The 25,476-nt window shown below is 31.5% G+C and overlaps 1 protein-coding gene across 6 annotated transcripts; it reads left to right on the forward strand.

Moving 5' to 3' along the window:
• Positions 1 to 4,547: 4,547 nt before the first annotated feature.
• Positions 4,548 to 20,155, forward strand: LOC112796939 (amino acid transporter AVT1D). 6 transcript variants are annotated; one of them, XM_025839623.3, is made up of 12 exons: positions 4,548 to 4,751; positions 8,669 to 8,875; positions 10,559 to 10,866; positions 11,358 to 11,572; positions 11,865 to 11,888; positions 11,991 to 12,171; positions 17,539 to 17,758; positions 18,260 to 18,395; positions 18,494 to 18,659; positions 19,219 to 19,262; positions 19,456 to 19,518; positions 19,624 to 20,155. In XM_025839623.3, exons 2-12 carry the CDS (start codon positions 8,682 to 8,684, stop codon positions 19,717 to 19,719), a joined length of 1,647 nt encoding a protein of 548 aa, XP_025695408.1. In that variant the 5' UTR covers positions 4,548 to 4,751; positions 8,669 to 8,681; the 3' UTR covers positions 19,720 to 20,155. The 6 variants fall into 6 exon arrangements, with proteins under 6 accessions (XP_025695408.1, XP_025695407.1, XP_025695412.1 ...); XM_025839622.2 differs by having other exon boundaries at positions 8,692 to 8,875; XM_025839627.3 differs by lacking the exons at positions 4,548 to 4,751; positions 8,669 to 8,875 and adding an exon at positions 9,806 to 10,145.
• The last annotated feature ends 5,321 nt before the right edge of the window (positions 20,156 to 25,476 follow it).

Here is a 25,476-nt window from a genome sequence, read left to right on the forward strand (position 1 = left end):
AATTTAGTAATTATAAGGGCTAAAAAGCATGTTTTTACTTTCAAGCTCAATTTAGGAAGAAATAATGAAAATATGCTATTGCAATGAATAAATGTGGGAAAAGTTAATAAAATCCACCCAATTAAAGCAAATAAATACCATGAAATGTGGATTTATCACATTTCCACACTTAAACAATAGAATGTCCTCATACTAAACTCAAGAAAGAAACAAGAAAGGGGTACCAATATTTATTCAATGCAAGTAAACTACCTATATGCAATCTATCTACATGAATGCAACTATCGGATGTGAAAATGAAACCAGCAGAAAATAAAAAAATATAGTGATTGGCTGTTAAAAATTGGTGATGGCCTAATAAAAGATAATATAGATGGAGAGTCAAAAATTGAGATTCCTATGATATGATAGTTTCAAATTTTGAATAGGCATTTGATGACTTAATTAACTTTACTAGTGCCGACCGTAGACGTTGTTAACAAAATAAATAGTCAACTACTATTAATTATTTCTTCAAGGTTGTAGAAGGCTTAGAGAAGAGGGGGTTGAATCTATGACCTTCTTTTGCTTTAACAAAATACCCTTTTAAAACAAACTTTTAGTCTGAATCTGTTTGAACTCAGCAGCGGAAAATTTATGAGACAATTTCATTTTATCTCATGAATATCAGAAAACAAAACAGAGAAGGGAAGAGATAAGCTGACACCATCATGTATCCTGGTTCAGTTGCCTTATACAATGCAACCTACATCCAGTCTCTACCACAACAGTGGTGGAATTTCTACTATAGTTAAAGTATTACATACACCAATCCACAGGATTGACACAATCCTTTCACTCTCAAGTTCTAACCTAACTTGACTTGGTTATGCTAATATCTAACTCTTCACTCTTAGTGCTAACCCAACTAAGAAAGGGGTACCTCACAGGTACAAGATGCAAGACATTGAATCAACCTAAAAAAATCTGAAATCACTCTAGGCTTTTCACTCAAGTGTATCACTCTGCCTTTTGTCACTCTTTGGCTTTTTCATGAACTCTCTCATTCAGCCTTTTTTCTCAAGAAATTATGGAGAGATAAATATTGAAAATGAAATTACAGTCTATAAAACATGAAGGAGATTAATGCTTCAACAGCATCTTAGCTATGTGATGAACCGGATTTGCTTGTCTCTGATTTAGTTCCTCATTTTGGCAAAATACTCCTTTGATTAGGAAACACTGTCCAAGTTGATGAACTTCTTCAGAGAACTCTTCTAAGAACATAAACCTCAAACGCTGGTTCTCTCTCCTTTCTTTTCAGTGTGAACAAAAATTTTCTTTTCGTATCTCCTTGCATGTTGCTGAGTATCTTTCTTAAAAGTCAACTCCTTAAGCTGTGCTTCCAACTTGTCATATCATTTTTTTAGTTAATCCCCAAATTAAAAATTTAACATAGATTTCTTTTTCTTGACTGAAAGCCTCAAAGCATCAAAGAAGAAGTTTTCAATGGCAATTTCACATCTGAACTCTTGAGATGCTACTTGGCCTCCAAGAAACAATCTTGGCCTTTGATTCACACTAGTGTATCTCTGAAATCACTCTTTCCATATCTCGAAATGAAGTAGCAGAGAGTTGGAGAAGGAGGAAAGAAAGTAAGATGCATGTAAAAGGAAATGAATCACCATTAACATCTGACTTAGCTTGATGTGGTTTGATTTGCGTGATTAGACCTTAACCTTTCTTGCTTAATCTTTCTCTTTATTTCTTATTTGGTGAATAGTTAAAGAACGAAACTTTCTCTCTCTTTCCTCTGAGTTCTGACCGAAGTGAAAAAGTGAATATTGCTTTGGAGGCAACAACTTGGAGAGATCAGCATGAGAGAATTCAATTCGGGCTTGAGTTGGTTTTGATTTATTTGGCCCAGCTAAAACATCTCTTAGCTTTGTTTTTTTCCTTGGGCTTTCTTGTTTGGACAGCCCATCAGCAGATTCAGTTTGTTCCATATTGGGCTGCTGCTAAGTTTGCTAATTATGGCCTGCATCACTAAATCAAAAATAATCAAAACTAATTGGGTGATAAACCTACTAAAAATAATGTTTGTCATCATCAATTTAATTTAGTTAATTTCTTAACTCAATATTTCTGGTGATAAAAAAGTGTATCTTAGTTTAGACAATCTTTGTGTTGAGGAAGGTAATATGAAAAGTCACTTGAAATTATTTGTCTAGAAATATTGAATACTCTTAATTATTTTTGTCTTCTATCGCATGAGCCCGTACTTATTAAGATTGGTGTTCCGGTGATGCTACTTAAGAATATTGACCAGTCAAATGACTTTTGCAATGGTACACAACTACATATTAGAAAACTTGAAAATTACTTGGTTAAATGCAAAATACTAACAGAGATCAAAATAGAAAAAATTACATTAATCCTAAAGATGAATATGGTTCCAAATAATGACTGCATTTTAATCAAGTTTTAGAGAAGGCAATTTTCATTGATAATTGGTATGACAATCAATAAGGCTCAAAGACATATGTTAAAAATTGTGAGTCTATATTTATGAAGATTGATTTCTACGCACGTACAGTTACTTATATGTGGCACTTTCAAAAATTTAGAGTATCCAAGGGATAAAAGATTTAATTTAGAATTATGAGGGAATCTCTAAGAATTACACTATTAATATTGTGTATAAAGAAATTTTCGATAAATTAAAATGATCAGGTACTGTTTAATCAATTAGTATCTATTTATTGTTAATTATTATAATTTTTTTGTACTCAAATAAATTTTTTTATATAAATAATATTTAAATTTTATTTAATACAGGAACATATATATTGCTTATAGATGTGTGACGATCATTAATGGAGACAAAAAATCTATACACACATTTTTTAATAGAAATTAATACATTAATTTATTGCATATTATACATTTTTCTTTAATTAATCCAATTTTTTTGTAAAACTTTTTTGTTATGTACAATTGTTTAATATTCGCATGAATAAAAAAATAAACTACACTTAATTAAAGAATATTTTTTATTAAAAATAATTTAAATATAAATAAAATATTATATATTTTTTTGCATACACTAATTTTTTTAATCAAATGAAGAAGTTCTAATCTTTAGTCAGGTTTCGATAGATCTAAAGGATTATAATAAAAATTGTTAATTTCTTTAATGTTTTGCTCTAGATCACACGGTGATAAATTTATATACATACAGGATTCAGGATTGTGCATGCTTAATTATTAGTTACTCAGATCATAATCTTACTTCTTAAATGCTGAAAAGATTCCGAAATCATTTTAAAAAAAATATGAGTAGTAATAAATTTATAAACTACTTTGTTCAGTGTCAGACAAGTTTTGAAGTGAACATGAAAGGAAGAAAAAACAAACCTGTCTAGTTCCAAAGAAATTCAAAAAGTTAAAGTTTAGAGAAAAGAATAAAATGAGGAAGAAAACAAATTTGTCGAGATCGAAACACCAGAAAGAGGTGGGATCTAACACGTCGTTGTTAAGATAGCATGTGCAAGTTCATGATATGAATAAAGAATAATAAAGAATAATGAATAATGAAGAGTTAAGGAAACCAACAAAAACCACCCTTCTTCAGCCTGGACAAGCATGCTGTGTTCTTTCACGGTCTCCCTACTTCAATTCTTTCGAGACATGTTATTTGCCAATAATATCTTTAAATTGCATCGGATCCTACGTTTCATTTAGCTAGCATTGATCCTTTTCTATTTTATATATATAATAATCTAATATACACACACAGAGACACACAATGTTACATTAAAAATTAGGCTTCGAATCAATTATTATATATTTATATATAAATATATTTATTATTTAACTTATTTTTTAATATATATTTTATGTTTTAATATATATTTTATTAAAATATCTAGATTAATAATTATTTTTTTAATTAATATATACATAACTAAGATTGTAAATTCTAAATTATTTTATTAATTATTTAACATATTAAATTTTATCAAATAATATCAACTGATTTTTTAAATTATTTTATTAATTTTAATTTTAATTTTAAATTATTAATTTTAATTTTAAATTATAAATCTAAAATTTAAATTTCACTAATATTAATTAACTAAAATTTAGTTTTCTATATATAATACATATATGCATTTAGATCCTGATAACCGGACCCAAATTCCCGCACATATGTTAGTGATTTTCCGTTAGGTTTGTTTTATTTTTAAATGTTCTATGAAAATTAGCATAAGCTTATTGCGTTACATATTTTTCTAAAATAATTAAGTACTATAATAATTAAATATTTTACGATAAAATAATCAAATTTTTATTTTCATCAACACTAAAATTAGTTATCAGTTTTCCATTTTTAAATTTATACCTTATTTATACTTTGCCTATAAATGTAATTTGAAATATTATTTATAAAATTTGATTATAAATGTAAATATAAATTCAAAATCCAAAATCAGTAATTAAAGAAATAAAATACTCACTATTTTTTGTGAAAGTATAAATGTAAATTTTCACAAAATTTTAGGTTCAGATAGGGAAGTTGCTATTTATTTGGAAACGCCGAAGAAAAATAGAGTCCTAACAAAGGAATACATAAAGAGGCTCACTGAGGAGAGAGCAGAAGAGATAGTGGCTCAAAAACAAGCACAAGAAGGTGTTCCACTGCAAGCAAAAGAAGAGAGAGGGACAACTCAGTAGCAATCTCATCGTCATGGTATATAAATCTTCACCTGGTAAGGCTTCATGAACCAAACTCCTCGTATTAGTTAATTATGTTATTGTTGCATTACTTTTGAATCAATATATCATTTAGTTGCCATCCATATGTTTTCTGAGAAAGAATTTAACCTAATTAAACAAGAAACACCACTAACTATTAACTAATAATTTCGTTACACACACACACACATAAATAATTAACCACAGCTTCGTCGAAATCAAACTAGTAATAATACCCAAACTTTATCTAACACCATTCGATCATGAAGCTTCTCATATAGGGTGTATTACATGAAATCCTATTGAAAAGTAGGATCTCCTTGAATATACAAGTTTTGATTAAAAGGCTAAAGTATTTGTTATTTTGACCAATCCATGTTACTGCACCTAATTGTAATTTGTAAATCTATTGAAAATTGTCTACAATAGGGAATATTTTGTCACGGGTAATGCTAAGCCGACACCCAAAAATTAAGGGTATTTTCGGGGCAACTGACGAATTAATATTAACCTTTAGGAGGCTTTGAACTAGTTTGAAATATTGTTTTTTTGCTGTTGAGATAAACTTGGCTTCAATCCCCCACGTTGGTGGTTACGGTGAAGATTTTAGGGATAACAAAAAAAACTCTTGTTGGTAATGTTAGAAAAAGTAATTTTTAAATCATGACGAGAATAATAAAAGTGAGATAAAAAACTGACTCAAACTTACTAAAATAATTATAAAAAATCGTAAACTTTTTGGTGTCAAAATAATTGTTGGGATGTACAACAGATGCGTTGAGCCGCCTGGTTAAATCAAACCTAAATTCAACTTGAAATTGTGACATTCTTCTTAGACCTACCACATTCCAAAACATTAAATAACTTGATTAGTAGCTGGGTCAACCCAACTTTAAGATATTATGGATTGACTAGACACAAGACATACATGATGAAAGAAGTCATAAAAGGGGTTATAATATTTCACATTCTGCATATATAAAAAGATATATCAATATTAAAATAACAGTTTTATTATGCAAGAACATTAAAATAACGTTATACAGTATAAAGTACTAAAGTGTAATAATCAATTATGAAATTTTATAATTTACCACTAACTATTTTCTACAAATGTAATCTCCAAAATATTGATTTGATGATTCCAGGTTGGATTGGATTAACACAAAACATAATCAGAATTAGGTCCAAATATTATTTTGGGCCAAATTGTAGAAAGCAAAACTTCACAAAATAATGTTTGGGCTAGATCCATTTACCAAGATAGGTCAGATTGGGTCATGAATATCCCTAGGATCTTTTTCAAATTAAGATTAGTGATGATGAAATACTCGGGAGTGGGGGAGATAAATATAAGATACATATGCTTTGACCAAGAGTCAAGTGACATTTATAATTATCTGCAAGTGGTTTTAGAATTTAAAGATAAATTTCTATTTGATAAGTAATTATAGAATATTTTTCACCTTGTCGTCACAATATAAACACACATACAAGATCAGAATTTCTCACTTATGTTTATTTTGGTTGAAATGTTTTAGTGGATATCGAATTTATAATTTCATGTTATCGAAAAAAATATCATTGAATAAAATATAGACCTCACATCTACCTGGTACGGTTATTCGCGACAATAAGTATAGGATAGATTTGGTTATTAGAACAAATAAGATAAGATATACAAAGGACAGATGGGCAAAAATTAATATTTTTATATCTTAGTTAGTAATAAATTAAATATAAAAAAATAAATTATAAAAATTTAATTTATTTTTATTTTTTTTAAAAAATAAAAAAATATAATTATAAAAAATTAATATAAAAAATAAATTATATTTTTACTAATATTTTTGTATTTTTTTAATATACAAAATATATTAATTTAATATTTTAAGACAACACAATGTATGTATCTATACATAATTTTGTATAATTTTATATTTCTATAAGTACTTTATAAGCAAATGAAGTTATATATATTTATAAGAAAATAATATATTTATGTATAAAATATATTTTATTGTAAAATTTAATTATAAATGTAATTATGTGATTCTCTTGTAATTTAATATATATCTCTATGCAAAAAGCTAATTTTTTGTATTCATATATTAAATTTGTTGAAAAGTTATTTATACAGCTCATTCAGAACGACCATTCTATATAAATGTAGTTTAGAAGCACATGACCTTTGTTTGAATAAACAATTTTGAACTTTTTTTGCAATTTACAGCAACTTACAAGTATGTCCTTGATTTACGCTGCCACAATAGACGGTCCCTTTTATAGTTGTCTTAATTATCTCTTACACGCAATTTGTTACGTTTTTCTTCTTTCTTATTCTAAAAAGATAATCATTAGCACATTGAAGATAAATATAGAAGAATTCAAGCAAAAGCAATAACAAATATAAAGAACAAAGACAAGTTTGTTAGAGTTACACTTCCTAGGTTAGGATGACAGGATGTAACCATCAAATCATCAAAATAGTTAAGGATATGTTTGTATAAGGTTGAGCATTTTAATTTTTTGTTTGGTTATATTTTTTTAAAATGTGTTCAAATTCTACTTCATTAGAATTAATAAATTATAATTTTTGCGTTCAATTGTTATTTTTAAAAAAATAATTAAAAATATTTTTTAATCAATTTTTTCTTTCATTCTCATTTGTAATAAAAGACATTAAAAAATCTTGTATTTATTTTTTTTATGATTATACTTACAATTATTGTCTTCTAAATTTTGATTTTTTGTTACCAATTTTTCATTTTTTTTTTCATATGATAAAAGTTTTTTTTGGGGCTTTTTCTTTAATATTTTTTAATGTATATTGTTATTTATTTTTTATAAAATTTTGAGTACTCATTCTTTACATAATATTTTTTAATTATTTATAGAACCTTTTTATTATTTTTTCTGTTTGAATTTATATATTTTTTACCATGTGTTCTTGAATTAGTATGTATTTATTTATTATTATTATTTTTTATAATATAAATATGGATTTCATTAGAAAGACTAAATTCTATAAAAGAAGAAGAGGACTAACAAATTATGATCAATTTATTTATTTATTTCTATTTATTTTTTTGTTAATTTTTTTATGTTTTAGTATTGTATAATTTTATAATGACGATTTTTTATACTATATTATTTTCATCTTTTTATAATATAAATTATTGATCCTATTAAGTAGAGTAAATTACATAAAAAATTAATCATATGAAATAATAATGGTAAAAAATTATAATATATTAGAAAAGAGTATTAAAGAATATTAAAAAAAATACTATATAAAAAATATTAAAAGAATTAAACATGCTTGCAAAGATAACATATTTGATGAAATATTATTATGTATATAATTCTATGTTTTACCATTCAAACACACTAAAGATTGTTCAACCTAAAAATAAAAGGATGTATCCTATGCATTTATGCAACACATATGTAGTATAGTTTAAGAATAAGACTTAGGAAACCTAACTTCATTTTAGAATTGGTCCAAAATGTATTAAATGACCAAAAATATCTGAATGGCTCATATGAGTTTGTTTTATTCTAGAAACATGTTCTAACTTCTAACTGTCTCATGAAAACGTGGCTTAAATTTTATCATTCATGAAGAGAACATGAGCAAAAAAAGAAAAAAAAATTAAAAAAAAAAACAAAAAACAAAAAACAAAAAACACAAATAGAGAAAATCAAGTTGCGATAATCTCTATCACATGTCTACTTGGACAAACGTTTCTCCCAAACAAACGTCATCTATCCTTTATGTTCTTTCTTTCAATTCAATAATCCTTATTAGAGAATTATTTATTTATTTTTGTGACAACTAGCTATAGATTTTTTTTTCTTCTATGATACACTGTGTTGTGAAAATTAAAGGAACACAATCCTTTAATCTTATAATAATCTCTGACAAAAGGGTGTGATTTGGGATGAGGAAAGGTGAGATGAAACTTGAGGAAGATCTCGGCCCGGATCGGGAGGACGACTTCCAAACGGACGACGAAGAAAACCAGGGGAACAGGGTGTTTGATAATTTGGATGATGATTCTGAATCGGATTCATCAGTTCTTTCGCAAAAATTGTCCAATGATAATATCATGCCTTCTTGGCCTCAAAGCTATCGGTAAATCTTCCTTCTCCTAATGGTTCTCTGTTGAGATTGTTTGTGTTTTACTTTATATTCAGAATGTAATGATGTATGTTTCAATAGATGGATTGTTCATATACATTGATTTTTTTTTTTTTTAATTAGCCTCTCTTCTCATTCTACTCATTGTGGATAATTAGTTAGAGTTTACATTTCACTAACATGCATAATGTATAAGATAAATTCTGTTTAAAGAAATTAATTTCAAGCATAAACTCAGGGTAACTATCATTAGTTGTTTGGAATTTGTATTTGGAATATTGAATTTCAATCTGTCTCGTGCAATTCGTGAATGGTTTATGGCGATGAACTTGCAACTGGAGAATTTATTTGCCAAGTGAATCTGAATATGCATGTGAATTTATTTTCATGCACGAGTACACTACTCAAAAAACATTGATCTAATAAAAATATTCTGTAACTAAAAAATACTAACTAAAAATTGCTAAAACTTATTATTTTTAATTTTATTTAATATATTTTATAATAAATAATATTAAATAAGATAAATTTAGACTATTTAAAAATAATTATTTTTTTGTCTTTTTAATATTACTAAAATTTTAATTTATCTACACTAAAAAAAATTGTCTATCTCAAGATATTGGTATATCTGAAGATAAATGTTATTTATTAAAAACTAAATAATCATCTTTTCATGTTAAAAGATAAAAGGCAACAAAATTATTTATAAAATACATAAATTTATTTAGGATTATGTTATATGTACATCAAAATTAGTCACTAAAATCAGTTACCAGTATAAAATACATGCTGAAATACAAATACACTATGAATATAAATTAAACTACACATGATTTATACATAAATATATTGGTGACTGATTTTAGTGGCTGATTTTGATGTACAAATAGCATTTCTCATTTATTTTTTAGAAAATGAATTATGTTTGGAAAAAGTATACTTTTTCTTTTAAGAAATCAATTAACACCACAATCTTCCCTTCTTTTTAATTTCCTTCACCCTTTTTCCTTGCTAACCCTTCTACCATCAACATCATAATTCATAACCACCAATAATACCAATCTTAAAATATCAACACCAACGCAAAACCCCCAAAGCAGATCTGCGTTCATCACTTCTATAATCTCTAACCGACACTTCTTTTGTGTCTCTCCATCAACATCTTCCCATCATCCCCCACAGTGAAGCTTTTTGCCAGGCTCTCACGTCCCACCCCAACAACTCTTCCTCAAACTCAGGACCATGCTATCGTGGGGTGAAGGTGCTGTATGTTGGCAGTGGTGGCGGTAGAGTGGTGATAGTAGTTAGTGGCGTTGTTTATTATTGTTGTTATTGGTGGAATAAAAAATAATGTTTTACTTTTTTTTTCTTAAAATTTCTGTTGGTTTTTTTTTCAAAAAATTTATTATCGAATTATTAGAATTTAATTTTAATGTATTGTCAATGTAAAAAAATTTTATGTTTATTAAATAATATAATATCAAATATGTGTAAAAATAACTAATTTTTATATTAACCATGTAAATATTCATATAAAGAAATAGGCGTGATTAATCGGTACATCAAAATAAATTATACCTTGAATTTATAAAAGTTTTTTAAACATTTTCTAATAACACACTGAAATGTTTATTAAAATTCTAAATTCGTTGAATTTGTTGAATCTTTGTTCAGGCAATCCATGGACATGTTAACGAGTGTAACACCACCTGGAATTAGTTTCATAAGGCGAATTGGCTCAAAAGGAAGTAGTAATAATCAGTATTTGACTACAGCATTCAAGAGATCTCAAGAATGGAAGCAAGAGGATTCTTCTTTGGCTAAACCTCTTGTCTCGGATCAACTAAAAGAAGTGGAGAATGGTGTTTCAGAAGAACAACCTGCGAGACAGCAGTCAAGTGTATTTCAACATTCCAAGTTTTCTCTTGATGATTTGCCACCACCACAACACCAATGCTCATTTGCACAGTCAGTTATTAATGGTTATGATCATTCATTCTTCTACAATTTTTTCATCTTCAAAAGCATGCATTATTTGGTGTTTCTTCCATGTTCACTACCAACTTATCTCATATTTTTAATCTATCTAAGTCATATTTTAAATTTGCAAAACACTTGGTTGGCTGTTGTGAATAAAAAAAATAAAGGAAATCTATTTTTAGTTATCTAATATTAGTCAACATTTTTTTAGAATTTATAATTTAGTATTTAAAATTATTTTTTTGTTTTTTAAGTCTTGAAGATTTTGTGATTCAAGAAATAAAAGCAGGTGAAAAAATAAACAAAAATATAATTTATTATTTTTTACATGATCTAAAATATAAAAACTAGTTTTTTTATTATTTGTGAGAATGAGTAACAAATAGATAATCATTTATTTCCTTTCAATTACTCAAAGCATACAAATGTGATTGTATGTATTATGCACAACTGCCTTTCTTAATTTTTTTTTTCTTTTTATTTTTCTATAAAGGAACGAATATATTATGTGGGATAGGACTTCTTACGATTCCATATGCTATAAAAGAAGGAGGATGGTTGAGCCTTACAATCCTTATATTATTTTCTATCATTTGTTGTTATACTGGAATTTTACTGAAAAGATGTTTGGAAAGCAACCCTGGACTCAAAACATATCCAGATATCGGCCAAGCCGCCTTTGGAGTAGTTGGTCGCTTAGGGATTGCGGTGAGTAAATTTCGAAATATAAAAATGTTATGTACTCATAAAAAATTCGTTACTGTATATTTGTGTATAAATATATATGTTATTTAATTTATTTTTAATATATATTTTATACAAATCACTAGTTTTATACTTACAACATAGTTGTACATATTGTGTATAACAAGTTCTTCACTTTTTAGAGTATGATGCTCTTGAGCTCATTTTTAATTGATAATTTATAATTCGTGTAGATAAGTAAAACAAAATATATTGAGAAATTGAGAAACTGACAGCTCTATTTTATCAAATGCAGATATTCTTGTACATGGAATTGTACGTAAGTAACAAGAATTTCTTCTATTTTAGTATTTTTATTTTTATTTTTATTTTTTGCATTGATACACACATGTATTGAAAGGTGAATAGTTCTTGCGTGTAGGCAGCTGCTGTTGAGTTTATAACACTAATGAGTGATAACCTCTCATCACTGTTTCCTAATGTCCACATCAAAGTTGGTGGGATAGATTTGGAGACTCATGTGTTTTTTGCAATCACTGCAGCTCTTATGGTTCTTCCTACTGTTTGGCTTCGAAATCTAAGCCTTCTTTCTTATATCTCAGGTTCTTATTTTTCTTGTTGTATCCATGTTAAATATGCTCACTTTATTTTTAATAGATATCATGCCAACTCATTTGATAGCTATTCATAGAGTGTGAATTCAATTAGAATCTTGGTGTATGACCATTAAATCAATGGTTGAATTCACATGTAATTGATAATTGAGAATCATTAAATGATTTAGCATGTTTAATTAAATTATTATTTAATAATTTTTGAAGTGAAAGATAATCACATCTGAATTTGCACCTTAATACTGTATCATTTGCAAAAGGGAGAGTTTCTTAACCCACAAAATGATCTTTCGAATATATGTGAGGGAGAGAGAAAGAAAAGGAAGGCTAAGAAAAGGAAGGCTAAGAGTTATTATAGGAAAGTTTTGTTTCTATCCATTGAAATTATAGCATATAACCACTATATAAACGTTTGTAGAATTTCAATTCAATCATCAACAATAACAATTACATTCACATCTTCTCTTCATATTATTATTATTTTATTTTATTTCTTTTTCTCTTTAGTAATTATATAGTGAGTGTATTATTGTGAGTAGTGTTCAATTTCATATTACTTTGTAGCTATTAGAAGTCAAAATTCCGCTGCAGACTCAACAATTGGTATCAAGAGCCAACATTATATTATTCATTATTTGAGTGGTAAAATTCAATTTTGAATATAATGGCTTCTACTAGTAGTAATGTCAAAGTAGGCAAATATGAAATCGAGAAGTTCAATGGAAAAAATGATTTTTCCTATTGGAGGATGCAGATGAAAAATCTGCTTATATCACAAAAGTTACACAAGGCACTAGCAGGAAAAGAGAAAAAGCCGGAAGGAATGGAAGATGAGGATTGGGAAGAATTAGATCTTGAGGCACGGGCTGCAATAATCTTATGCCTTGAGAGGGATGTTGCTTTCTTGGTGAACGAAGAAGCAACTGCAGCAGGCGTCTGGTTAAAGTTAGAGAGTAACTTCATGACGAAGACTCTAACTAACAGGATCTACTTAAAATCCAAATTGTATACATGCAAGATGGAGGAAGGCACCTCAATCCGAGAATATATCAATAAGTTCGACAGGATCATATCAAACTTAAAGGATATAGATGTGAAGGTTGATGATGAAGACCAGGCACTCATATTGTTACTTTCATTACCGAAGTCCTATGAAAATCTGGTGCAGACATTGATGCTGGTGGGTGACACTCTGACCATGGATGAGACGAGGGCATCACTTTTAGCAGATGATCTACGTAAGGTTGCTACAAGTGTAATGTCATCTTCAAATGGAAGAGAGTATAATGATCAAGCACAAGGATTGTTCGCGGCTAGAGGAAGGACTAATGAAAGAGGAAAAGGTAATAAGCGTGGAAAGTCTAGGACAAAATCTAGACCTCACGCGGAGAGAACATGTTTTAAATGTGGTGAGGCTGGACATTTTAAAGCAAATTGTCCAAATAAGAAGATAACTTTCAAGAAACAGAACAACGACAACCCAAAAGAAAAGCAAGAAGCAAGCTACGTCTCAAATGATGAGGAAGATTGTTACTCTGTGACAGAACAATCTTATGAAATCTTCGATAAGTGGATTCTTGATTCAGGAGCCTCTCACCATATGTGTCCAAATAGGAAGTGGTTTACTACCTATGAAAGCATAAATGGTGGCACAGTTTTAATGGGCAATGATCATGCTTGTAAAACTGTGGGATTGGGTACTGTAAGAATCAAGATGCATGATGGTGTCGTAAGAACCTTAAAGGATGTGAGACATATTCCAGACTTGCGGAAAAATCTGATCTCCATAGGTTTGTTGGAGAAAAATGGTTGCAAAATAGTTGCGAAAAATGGAGTACTGAAAGTTGTTCGTGGTTCTTTGGTAGTGATGAAAGGAGTTCGTCACGGTAATCTTTATTCCCTTTTGGGGACAACAGTTATAGGTGAGTTAGCAGTTGGAATCGGTCGAAGTAGAGATCAAACAGATTGCACGAGAATATGGCACATGCGGCTTGGACATATGTCAGAGAAAGGTCTATCATTGCTTTGTGGACAAGGTTTGCTGAAGAATATGAAGAAACCACAAATGGAATTTTGTGAGCATTGTGTGTATGGAAAGGCACATAGGGTGAAGTTTTCTACAAGCAAGCATAAAAGCAGAGGGTTGTTAGACTACGTGCATACTGATGTTTGGGGCCCGGCTAAAGTTACTTCCAAGGGTGGTTCCAGGTATTTTGTTACTTTTGTTGATGATTATTCCAGGTATGTTTGGATTTACTTCCTCAAACATAAGAATGAGGTATTCGATGCTTTTAAGCGATGGAGAGCAATGGTTGAAAACCAAACAGGTAGGAAGTTGAAAACTCTACGATCAGATAATGGCACAGAGTACACGGATGGAGTTTTCAAGTTGTTCTGTGATCGAGAAGGCATTGCAAGACACTGGACAGTTAGAGAAACACCACAACAGAATGGAGTCGCCGAACGAATGAATCGTACGCTACTTGAGAAGGCAAGGTGTATGCGCTCTAATTCCGGGTTAGGCAGAGAATGGTGGGCAGAATCGGTTGCTACAGCTTGCTACATAGTGAATCGATCCCCACATTCTTCTCTAGATGGAAACACACCTTATAAGGTATGGTCAGGGGAACATGCAGATTACGAGAAACTCAGAGTCTTTGGATGCACAGCCTATTATCATGTCAAAGATAATAAGCTTGATGATAGAGCTAAGAAGGCAATCTTTTTGGGGTATCCAAGAGGGGTTCAAGGCTATCGCCTTTGGAGTGTAAATGATTCTAAGTTTGTAATTAGCAGGGATGTTACCTTTGATGAACGATCTATGGTAGCTTTGTCTAAAGATGTGGTGCCAGATGATGGTGATGTTGGAAAAACTTCAAATACTCAAGTGGTGGAGATAGAGTCTAAATACCAACAAATAGATTCTAATAATGTTCAGGTGGAGCATCCTAATGCTACTCGAGATGACGTAGAGGATGAACTTGATCATGAGAAAATTCAGCGAGAAAATGCACATGCATTACAACAGCAACAGCAGGATTCTTTGGCATCTACTAGACCAAAGAGGAATTATAATTTTGTTCAGAAGTTCGGGTCAGACAAGCCTTTGAGACATTATGGGCAGCTAAACTTGGTAGATTATGCACTCTCAGTGGAGGATGATGAGCCGGTCACCTTCAAACAAGCTATCAAAGACAAAGATAGAGAGAGTTGGTTGGTCGCTATGGAGGAAGAGATGCAATCTCTTCATAAGAACAAGACATGGGATGTGGTCCCATTGCCCGTGGAAAAGACTGCAATTGGTTGTAAGTGGGTGTATAAAAGAAAAGAAGATCCTACTAAGTCAAATGGTACAAGATTCAAAGCTAGGTTAGTAGCAAAGGGATTTGCACAGAAAGAAGGTGTTGATTACAATGAGATATTTTCTCCAGTGGTGAAACACACTTCCATACGGGTGCTTTTAAGTCTTGTCGCTCATGGTGATTTTGAGTTGGAACAACTAGACGTGAAGACTGCATTCTTGCACGGTGACTTAGAAGAAGAAATCTACATGTATCAACCTGAGGGTTTCAAGGTTGAGGGTAAAGGAAGTCAGGTATGTCGCTTGAGGAAATCGTTATATGGATTGAAACAATCTCCTCGGCAATGGTATAAGCGATTTGACTCCTTTATGTTAAAACAAGGTTTTTCCAGAAGTAATTATGATTGTTGTGTATACATTTGTAAGCTTCCTGGAGGTGATTATATCTATCTTCTATTATATGTGGATGACATGCTTATTGCCTTTAAGAGCAAGGTAGAGATAGATATGTTAAAGGTTCAACTTGGTAAAGAATTTGAAACAAAAGACTTGGGTGCTGCACGAAAAATATTAGGCATGGAAATTAAAAGGGAGAGATCAAGCCAAAAATTGTTCTTGAGCCAAAGAGAATACATTGAGCGCGTCATTGAAAGATTTGAAATGAAAAATGCTAAATCAGTGGTAACGCCGTTGGCTCCACATTTTAGGCTCTCTGGTAAACAATCTCCCATAACAGCAGAGGATAAGGCTTACATGGAAAATGTACCTTATGCTAGTGCAGTCGGTAGCCTAATGTATGCTATGGTATGTACACGCCCAGATATTTCACAGGCAGTCAGTGTCGTTAGCAGGTTCATGGCAAACCCGGGTAAGGCACACTGGGAAGCAGTCAAGTGGATATTAAGATACTTGAAGGGCACCATTGACACAGGTTTATGCTTTAGTGGAAAATCATGTCAAATCAGCGGCTTTGTTGATTCTGATTATGCTGGTGATCTAGATAGAAGACGTTCTACGACTGGTTATGTATATAAAATACAAGGTGCTCCAGTTAGTTGGCGATCGATGTTACAAGCTACAGTGGCACTATCTACTACAGAAGCTGAGTACATGTCAGTAGCAGAAGGGGTGAAAGAAGCATTGTGGCTAAGAGGTCTTCTAGATGATTTGGGGTTGAAGCAAGATTGCGTGGATCTGAATTGTGATAGTCAAAGTGCAATTCATTTGGCTAACAATCAGGTTCATCATGCTCGTACCAAGCATATTGATGTTAGATATCACTTCGTGCGTGATGTTATGGAGAAAGGTGACATTTCTCTTGTAAAAGTACACACGGATGAAAATCCCGCTGACATGTTGACTAAAGTGGTGTCAGGAAGCAAGTTCCAACACTGTTTGAAATTACTCAATATTGTTCCATGTTAGGCAGTCATTGTCAAATGATGCAACCGAATACGAATACAATTCTTTGATCGTCCAAAATTTGCATAGATTTCAAATTGTGAACGAGGTGGAGAATTGTGAGGGAGAGAGAAAGAAAAGGAAGGCTAAGAGTTATTATAGGAAAGTTTTGTTTCTATCCATTGAAATTATAGCATATAACCACTATATAAACGTTTGTAGAATTTCAATTCAATCATCAACAATAACAATTACATTCACATCTTCTCTTCATATTATTATTATTTTATTTTATTTCTTTTTCTCTTTAGTAATTATATAGCGAGTGTATTATTGTGAGTAGTGTTCAATTTCATATTACTTTGTAGCTATTAGAAGTCAAAATTCCGCTGCAGACTCAACAATATATTATAATTTAACTACCATCTAGCACTTAGTTGACTAACAAAATAGTCAACACTTTTGGCAAATCTGTCAACTTGAATCGGTGTTTGAGATATTTTCAGATAATTATCGGTCTTGAAAGAATTATTATGCAAATTAATCCTTTTAATGCTAAAAATAATAATGATCAATTGCAAAAAGTTTCAATATTTTGGAAGCTCCTCTTTCATGTTTAGCTACTAACAGAAATAATAAATGTTTTTTTCCAGCTGGAGGAATATTTGCAACAATAATGGTGACATTATGCTTGTTTTGGGTTGGGTTGGTTGATCATGTTGGATTGAAACCAGGAAGAAAACTTTTAGACCTTGAAAACATTTCTGTATCAGTTGGTCTATATGGTTTTGGTTTTGCTGGCCATGCTGTTTTCCCAAATGTCTACTCTTCTATGCAGGATCCATCAAGATTCCCATCAGTTCTATATCTTAGGTAAGCACAACATCTAGTATTAAATTTCCCATAGCTTCAATCCAATTCACTTAAGCTAACACTACTGATAACTTAAGATGCATAAATACGGGTATGCAAGTACAAAAAAAAAGAAAATAAAAATGATTTGGGGATGGGAGGATATATTATTATGGAATATATAAAAATGTTATATTCAATTATGTCATTTAAATGTAAATTGAATAGTTTACTATAAAATTTAATGTTTTACAAAAACTAATTTATATGATTAAGAAATATTTATGAATGTTCAATAAAAACTTGTACAAATTACAGTATATATTTATTAACTGATACGAGTATGACAACTATTTAAAAATTTTTATATATCGTAGATGATAATAAATTGGTGAGTGCAAAATGTTTTATAGTGTCAACCAATTAAATTTATTTACTTAGATGAATTAATTTTTTGCTAATAAATTGTTATTACAATAGTTTTGCTTAAGAGCATTGTTGCTTTGTTTTCCTCTTTTGCAGTTTTGCCTTTTGTCTTTTTATGTACATGAGTGTTGGTGCAGTTGGATATTTAACTTTTGGCGAGTCAGTTGAGTCTCAATTTACTTTAAACATGCCCAAAGAGTTATATGCATCAAAGATTGCAACCTGGACAACTGTAAGATATCCAAATTGTTCCCCTTTTATTTATTATTATTTATTTTAATGTGACAATTTTTGACAAAAATAATTTTTTTTGTTATGTTACATATATAGGTTATAACACCATTGGCAAAATATGCACTAACGATATTACCCATTGCATTGAGTATAGAGGAACTTATCCCTAACAACAAGCTAAGATGTCATGCCACAGCTATTGCTATTAGAACATTTTTAGTGATTTCAAGTTTGGTTGTGGCCCTCTCTGTTCCTTATTTCGGTCAGTATTATTTACATGCTACGATCTTCTCTTTCTTATCTTAAACATACATATCAACTCAATAGTTGAAGTTATATTTAGAATTATGTCTCGTCAAAACTAGAAAAAGGGATAAATATTTCATAGGTTAATTTATTATTTGGACAATTAATTGTTAGTTAACATCCTTATTATTTAAAAAAAAAAAAACAAACAAACATCGTTATATGTTAGAATAAAACATTAAATCATACGTGAATATTCTACATTACAAGATACGTTTTAAGTATGTCAAAAAGTAAGGTGTTCTACTATTTTTTGTCATTGATTTCAACTATAAATATATGATCAAAGACTAAAACACTAGACAGATGAAAATCTGATAGGCTATTTGGGATTGATCTATACATAATTATGTCATTAGTCATAACGTAACATCACAATGTAACTTTAGAAACTAGATTGACATTTTTAAAATGTTACCAATAACTAAAATTACAAATTATGCAAGACCAAGTATGATAATTAGAGTACCAATTTATGTTATTTGATGATATATTCTTTCAAATCTGCTCTGCAGGTGCTTTGATGGCGCTAATTGGTGCTTTTATGTCAATGACAGTTGTAATCTCTCTCTCTCTCTCTCTCTCTCTCTCTCTCTCTCTCTCTCTCTCTCTCTCTCTCTCTCTCTCTCTCTCTCTCTCTCTCTCTCTCTCTCTCTCTCTCTCTCTCTCTCTCTCTCTCTCTCTCTCTCTCTCTCTCTCTCTCTCTCTCAAACAGCATTATATATCTAGTTGTTTTTTTTTTGGTGGTGCAGGCACTTATTTATCCTTGTGCGTGTTATCTAAAGATACACAACGGTAGATTATCAAAACTTGAGGTATAGAATGTCAACTTCTCTTTCAAATCATCTTTGAAACATTTTTAATATTTCTATGACCAATTTTATTCATCAGTAACTTTTTGTTTTGTTTTAATTTTTCAGATAACAAAGTGTGTATTAGTTATTATTGTGGGGGTGCTAAGCTCTATCGTTGGAACATATTCTGCTCTATTAAGAATAGCTAATGGAGACGACTAATTAGGAGAATGTTTTTTTTTTTTTTCCTTGATCTAAAACTCCCCTCTTTCGAAATGTTGTGCCAGATATTTTAGCATAAAATATTTGGACTTCTCTAGATAAATTACGTAGGTCATTTTATTAATTTGTAGTTATGTTTTCTAGTTTAAAACATTATATAGATTATATACACATGGGGTGATCCTAGTATTTTTGGAAGAAACATGCACAAGTAACGTGGTTGTACGTACTAAGGATGACTTGAACATTACCACCAAAATCTCCCCTCCCTTCTTTTTCCTTTGCAAGAAAGATGCACTTTCACTTGTAATATTTCTAAACTTTGGAGTCCATGGTATCAAAAGATTTTTAATACATTTTACTTATATAAAGAGGATTCAGACCTTTTAAGAAATAGAAAAGAACAATCATAGAGAATGACATGTTGCTCTCTTCATATCTTATTTGTTCTTTATTTTTCTATCTTCATTATATTCTTCTATTTTAGAAGAAAATTTCTCTCTTTAAGTTGTATTCTAGGAAAACCATTGTTTCATATCTTACATCAGATCATTCTTTTATAATTTTGATATTATTAGTCCATGTTCGTTTGTATCATCTTTGTGGCAGCTCTATGATATCTTATCAAATATTTTGAGGATTAATAAACTCAAATTAATTGTTATTGTCATTTTCTTGGTTTTGGTAGTTAGATTTTATTTTCTATGCAATTTAATATTATTTTATTTTCATGCACACTAAGTGTTTGATAAAATGCTTGACTTAGCTTTTACTTAGTTTTCCTCACTCTTGGCTTGAAATTGTTGACTTTGGTGATCCTTGAGATATTGATGTCCATTCTTGTTTGATACATTAGAGTAGTTAGTTGATTTGGTCTCCCTTGACTCTATGTGACCCCTTAGTGTTGACATATGACTTAGGGATTGAAATCAACTATGTCTATTTGACTTATTTTCGATGTAAGGTTGACTAAGTAGGATTAACTCTTCATAATCATCATATGTTTGTGGTCAATGTCTAGGATAGGTAACCTTAGCTCTCAATTACTTGCCAAGAGGTTTCTTGCATTTCAATTTTCCATGCTTTGACTTTTATTGCTTGTTTGACTTTTATTTCTTGCATGTTTAATTTTCACACTCTTGGTTGAGAAATTGGTTGTTTATGTGGAATTGAGTTATGGATGTCCATTCTGCATTGTGTGAGGATAGTTAATTAGTTTGGTTTCCATTGATGCTAGTCTTTCATTAAGTAATTAGTGAGTTGACTAGGACTTATGCATTGAGATCAATTGCACCCTTTGACCAATTCTCAAGGAGGATTGACTAATTTGGATTGATTCCACATAATTGCCATGTTTGTGGTCCACAACTAGGATAAGAAACCTAAATTCCCCAATTCGCACCAAGAGTCCCTTTTACTATTTAATTTCCATTTGCATTGCTTTTACTTGCTTGCATTTAATTTCTTGCATGTTAAGTTAATTTCTTGATATTTACATTTCCTTGCCTCTCTTGCTTTTCCAATTCCCCATGCTCTCTCTCTCTCATAGCCAATAAATGTACATTTCATTGCAACTCCTAGGAAAGACGACCGAGGTTTAAATACTCTCGATTAATTAGAATTTATAAATATTTGATTAAGAGAATTCATTGTTGGTTTGGACTATGCTACCAACGAAGTGATTCATATTTTTTATTGATTCCAAACTATACAATAAATTCTCTCTCATCAGTATGCCTCAGCAAGGAATTCTAGAGATTGAGTTGTTTGACATATGGGGCATAAATTTCGTGGGGCCATTCCCGCCTTCATACTCAAACACCTACATCCTTGTGGCAGTAGATTATGTGTCTAAATGGGTTGAAACAATAGCAACACCCACTAATGACACTAGAGTAGTAATGAAGTTCCTCCAAAAGAACATCTTCGGCAGATTTGGTGTCCCTAGGACACTAATTAGTGATGGAGGTACTCATTTCTGCAACAGACAGTAGAATTCTATCTTAAGCCGTTACGGAGTTTGCCATAAAGTAGCAACACGGTATCATCCCCAAACAAATTGGCAAGATGAAGTCTCAAATAGAGAACTAAAGCGAATCTTAGATAGGACAGTATGTACCTCCAGAAAGGATTGGGCCAGAAAGCTTGATGATGCTCTGTGGGCATACAGAACAACTTTCAAAACCCCCATTGGAACTTCACCATACCAGCTGGTATAGGGAAAGTCCTATCAAATGCCATTGGAACTATAACACAAGGCCTATTGGGCCACTAAATTCCTCAACCTTGATGCTAAATAAGCAAGAGAAAAATGGCTGCTCCAACTAAATGAGTTGGATGAATTCCGCTTAGCTACGTTTGAAAATGCAAAGATCTATAAAGAAAAGGCAAAGAGGTGGCATGACAGGAAGATAGCTTCCAAAGTCTTTGAACTAGGACAGAAGGTCCTACTCTTCAACTCAAGACTCAAATTCTTCCCTGGGAAACTCACATCCCGTTGGAAAGGACCCTATGTGATTACTAGAGTATCTCTTTATGGGCACATAGAACTTCAAGGTAAAGATCCTGACACAAGGTTCACTGTCAATAGACAGAGGGTCAAACATTACCTTGGAGGAGATATTGAGCCAAGAGGCTCAACATTGTTACTAAGTTAAGTACAGTGAAGTCCATCTAAAGACATTAAAGAAGTGCTTGTTAGGAGGCAACCCAATAATCACTCATATATATTTCATTTTCTGGTTATTTCTAATTTAAATTAGTTTTCTTTTTAATTAGCTTTTGATTATGTTTTAAGTTAATTTTAATGTTAGTGATCATGCACAATGCTTAAACAGAGACAGAATGATGCAGAACAGCAAACAGAATACCCTGGAGTAAGGATCTCTCTTGCGTTAAACACCAGAAAGGGAAGGCAAGTGGGCGTTCAAACGCCCATGGAGACAGCAAGCCTGTCGTTAAATGCCAGCCAGGAAGCACTGGCTGGGCGTTTAATACCCAAAAAGGAGCACATGCCTGGCGTTAAATGCCAATCAAGGAGCCCTAGCTGGGCGTTTAACACCCAAGGGGGAGGATCACTCTGGCATTAAACGCCAGAATGCTAGCATTCTGGGCGTTTAAATGCCAGCAAGGCAGCATGGAGGTAACTTCAAAATTCTCATCTTCTCTTGATTCAACTCATCTTTTTCCAATTCAATTTTAAATATTCTTTGATTTTCAAATGAAATATTGTTCAAGTATCTCAATTTCAATTTAAGTTCAAAATTAAAACATTTGTTTCAAAACTTTTCAAATCCTTTTCAAAATTTCATATCTTTTACAACTTGTTTTCAAAATCTTTCAAAATCTTTTCTTATCTTGTTCATATCTTTTATTAAACTTCCAAATCTTTTTCATACTTGTTATCTTACCTTTAAAGCCTTTTCTATCTTTTTTTTTAAATAAAAATATTTTCTTATCTTTCAAGTTTAACAATTTATCTTTTTCTATATTTTTCAAAAATCTTTATCTTTCTATTATGATTATTTTCGAAAATCCCTCTTCCCTCCCTATATATATGCATGTCCGTGCCCCTCTCCCTCACTCACCACCTCTCATTCAAATTCTCTCCTCTTTTTCTTCTTCTACTCTCTTTTTTTCTTCTTCCTTTCTTACGTTTTGCTTGAGGACGAGCAAATTTTTAAGTTTGGTGTGGCAGGAGCCTTGTTCTCTCATCAAGAATTCAATCCCATGGCTCCAAAAAGTGGCAAGACCGCCCAAAGAACAAGAAAGAAAATAACTCAACAGTTATTTTCAAACCTGTTTGATTCCTTACCAAGCAACATGAAGAACATTATCACAAGATAATGAGTAAAAGGCCAGTAATCCCTGAAGTGGGATTCAATTCAAGAGAAGAAGAATACTCGGAGATCCAAGAGCAGATTCGAAGGAGAGGCTGGGAGATTCTAAGTAATCCCGAATTAAATGTTGGATACAGCATGATCCGTGAATTCTATGCAAATCTGTGGATGATAGATAAGTAAAAAAATGATGGAACAACCTTACATACTTTTCACACCATGGCCAGGGGAAAGATCATGTATTTTCACCTGGAGAGGGTGAGAGAGATCTTCAAACTACCTCTGCAAAAGAATGACCATGAGTCATACAACAGAAGGGTTGTAGCCAACCAAAAATTGGATCAAGCCCTTAAGGACATATGCCTGCCCAAAACTCAATGGATTGAGAATACAAAAGGGGAGCCATGCCAGCTAAAAAGGGCGAACCTCAAGCCTGTTGCTAAAGGATGGCTAAACTTCATTGGGCATTCTATACTCCCCACAAGTAACCGCTCTGAAGTCAATATTCCAAGAGCTGTGATGATTCACTACATCATGATGGGGAATGAGGTGGAAGTCCACCAAATAATCTCCCGTGAGATTTACAAGCTGGTAAACAGGGTGTCCACTAATGCAATGCTAGCTTATCCAAATCTCATATTTCGTCTATGCCAAGAGGCTAAGGTTATGATCCCATCGAAAATATTTATTCCAGTGGTAAATCATATCACCAAGCAGGTAATGGAGAGTTCCAAGATAGAAGAGGATCAACTCAAAAGGAAGGCACCTGAGCCTCCCTAAGAGATCCCTCCAATGGAGTATTGGGACCTGCTAAAGGCATCTGTAATACATTTGCATAGCACTTTAGATTAGCTTAGAGAGGAGCAGAAAGATCAGACTAGCATAATTTACAAACTGATCAAGGAGCAGGAGAAGCAAAGGGCGTGAGCTAGAGGAGCTGAAGCGCCAGAAGTCTTCTCCTGAAGAGCCTAGTGCCCCTCAAGTTGAAGAGCCATGCACCCCACAACCTGAAGAACCCAGCATCTCTTAAGCTGAAGGTTGTTGAGTTTCAACTCTGTGGCTATTCTAATTCCTATTTCTTATATTTCTATTATTCTAATTCGTATGTCTCATATTTAGGTTACATGATCACTAGTAGCATTTAAGTCTTTATTTTTATTTTTATTTTCATTTTTATGTCTTTTAAATTTTAGAGTTACAGAAGCATTAGCAGTAATTAATTTTTATTTTTTTATTATTCCAATTAGCTATAAATTATTCCTCTTATCATCATTAAACAATGAATAAAATAGTGATTTTTTTAGAAGAATTAAATATGCATAGATTTTTTAGTTTTCCAATAAAGAATAGTCAATTATTTTGATGTGGTGGTATTACTTTAGTTTTCTGAATGTATGAATAAATAGTGCATATTTGAAGTTGGAATTTTAGGATGCTGGCTCTTGAAAGAATGAAAAAAAAAAGGAAAAGTATTATTGATGATCTGAAAAATCTAAAATTTGATTCTTGAAGCAAGAAAAATAGCCAAAACAATTAGCGAAAAAATGAAAATAGAAAAAGAAAGAAAAAGCCATTAGCTCTTTAAACCAAAAGGCAAGAGCAAAAGGATCCAAGACTTTGAGTATTAGTGGTTAGGAGGGCCTAAAGGAAATAAAATCCTGGCCTAAGCAGCTCAACTAAGTTGTCCCTAGCCATGTGCTTGTGGCGTGAAGGTGTCAAGTAAAATCTTGAGACTGAGCGGTTAAAGTCGTGATCCAAAGCAAAAAAAAGAATGTGCTTAAGAACTCTGGGCACCTCTATCTGGGGATTCTAGCAAAGCTGAATCACAATCCGAAAGGGTTCACCCAGGTAAAGTGTCTGCGACATTTATGTATCCGGTGGTAATATTGGAAAATAAAGTGCTTAGGGCCACGGCCAA

Source organism: Arachis hypogaea, chromosome 4 (assembly GCF_003086295.3).
Source record: "Arachis hypogaea cultivar Tifrunner chromosome 4, arahy.Tifrunner.gnm2.J5K5, whole genome shotgun sequence".
Taxonomy (NCBI): Eukaryota; Viridiplantae; Streptophyta; class Magnoliopsida; order Fabales; family Fabaceae; genus Arachis; species Arachis hypogaea.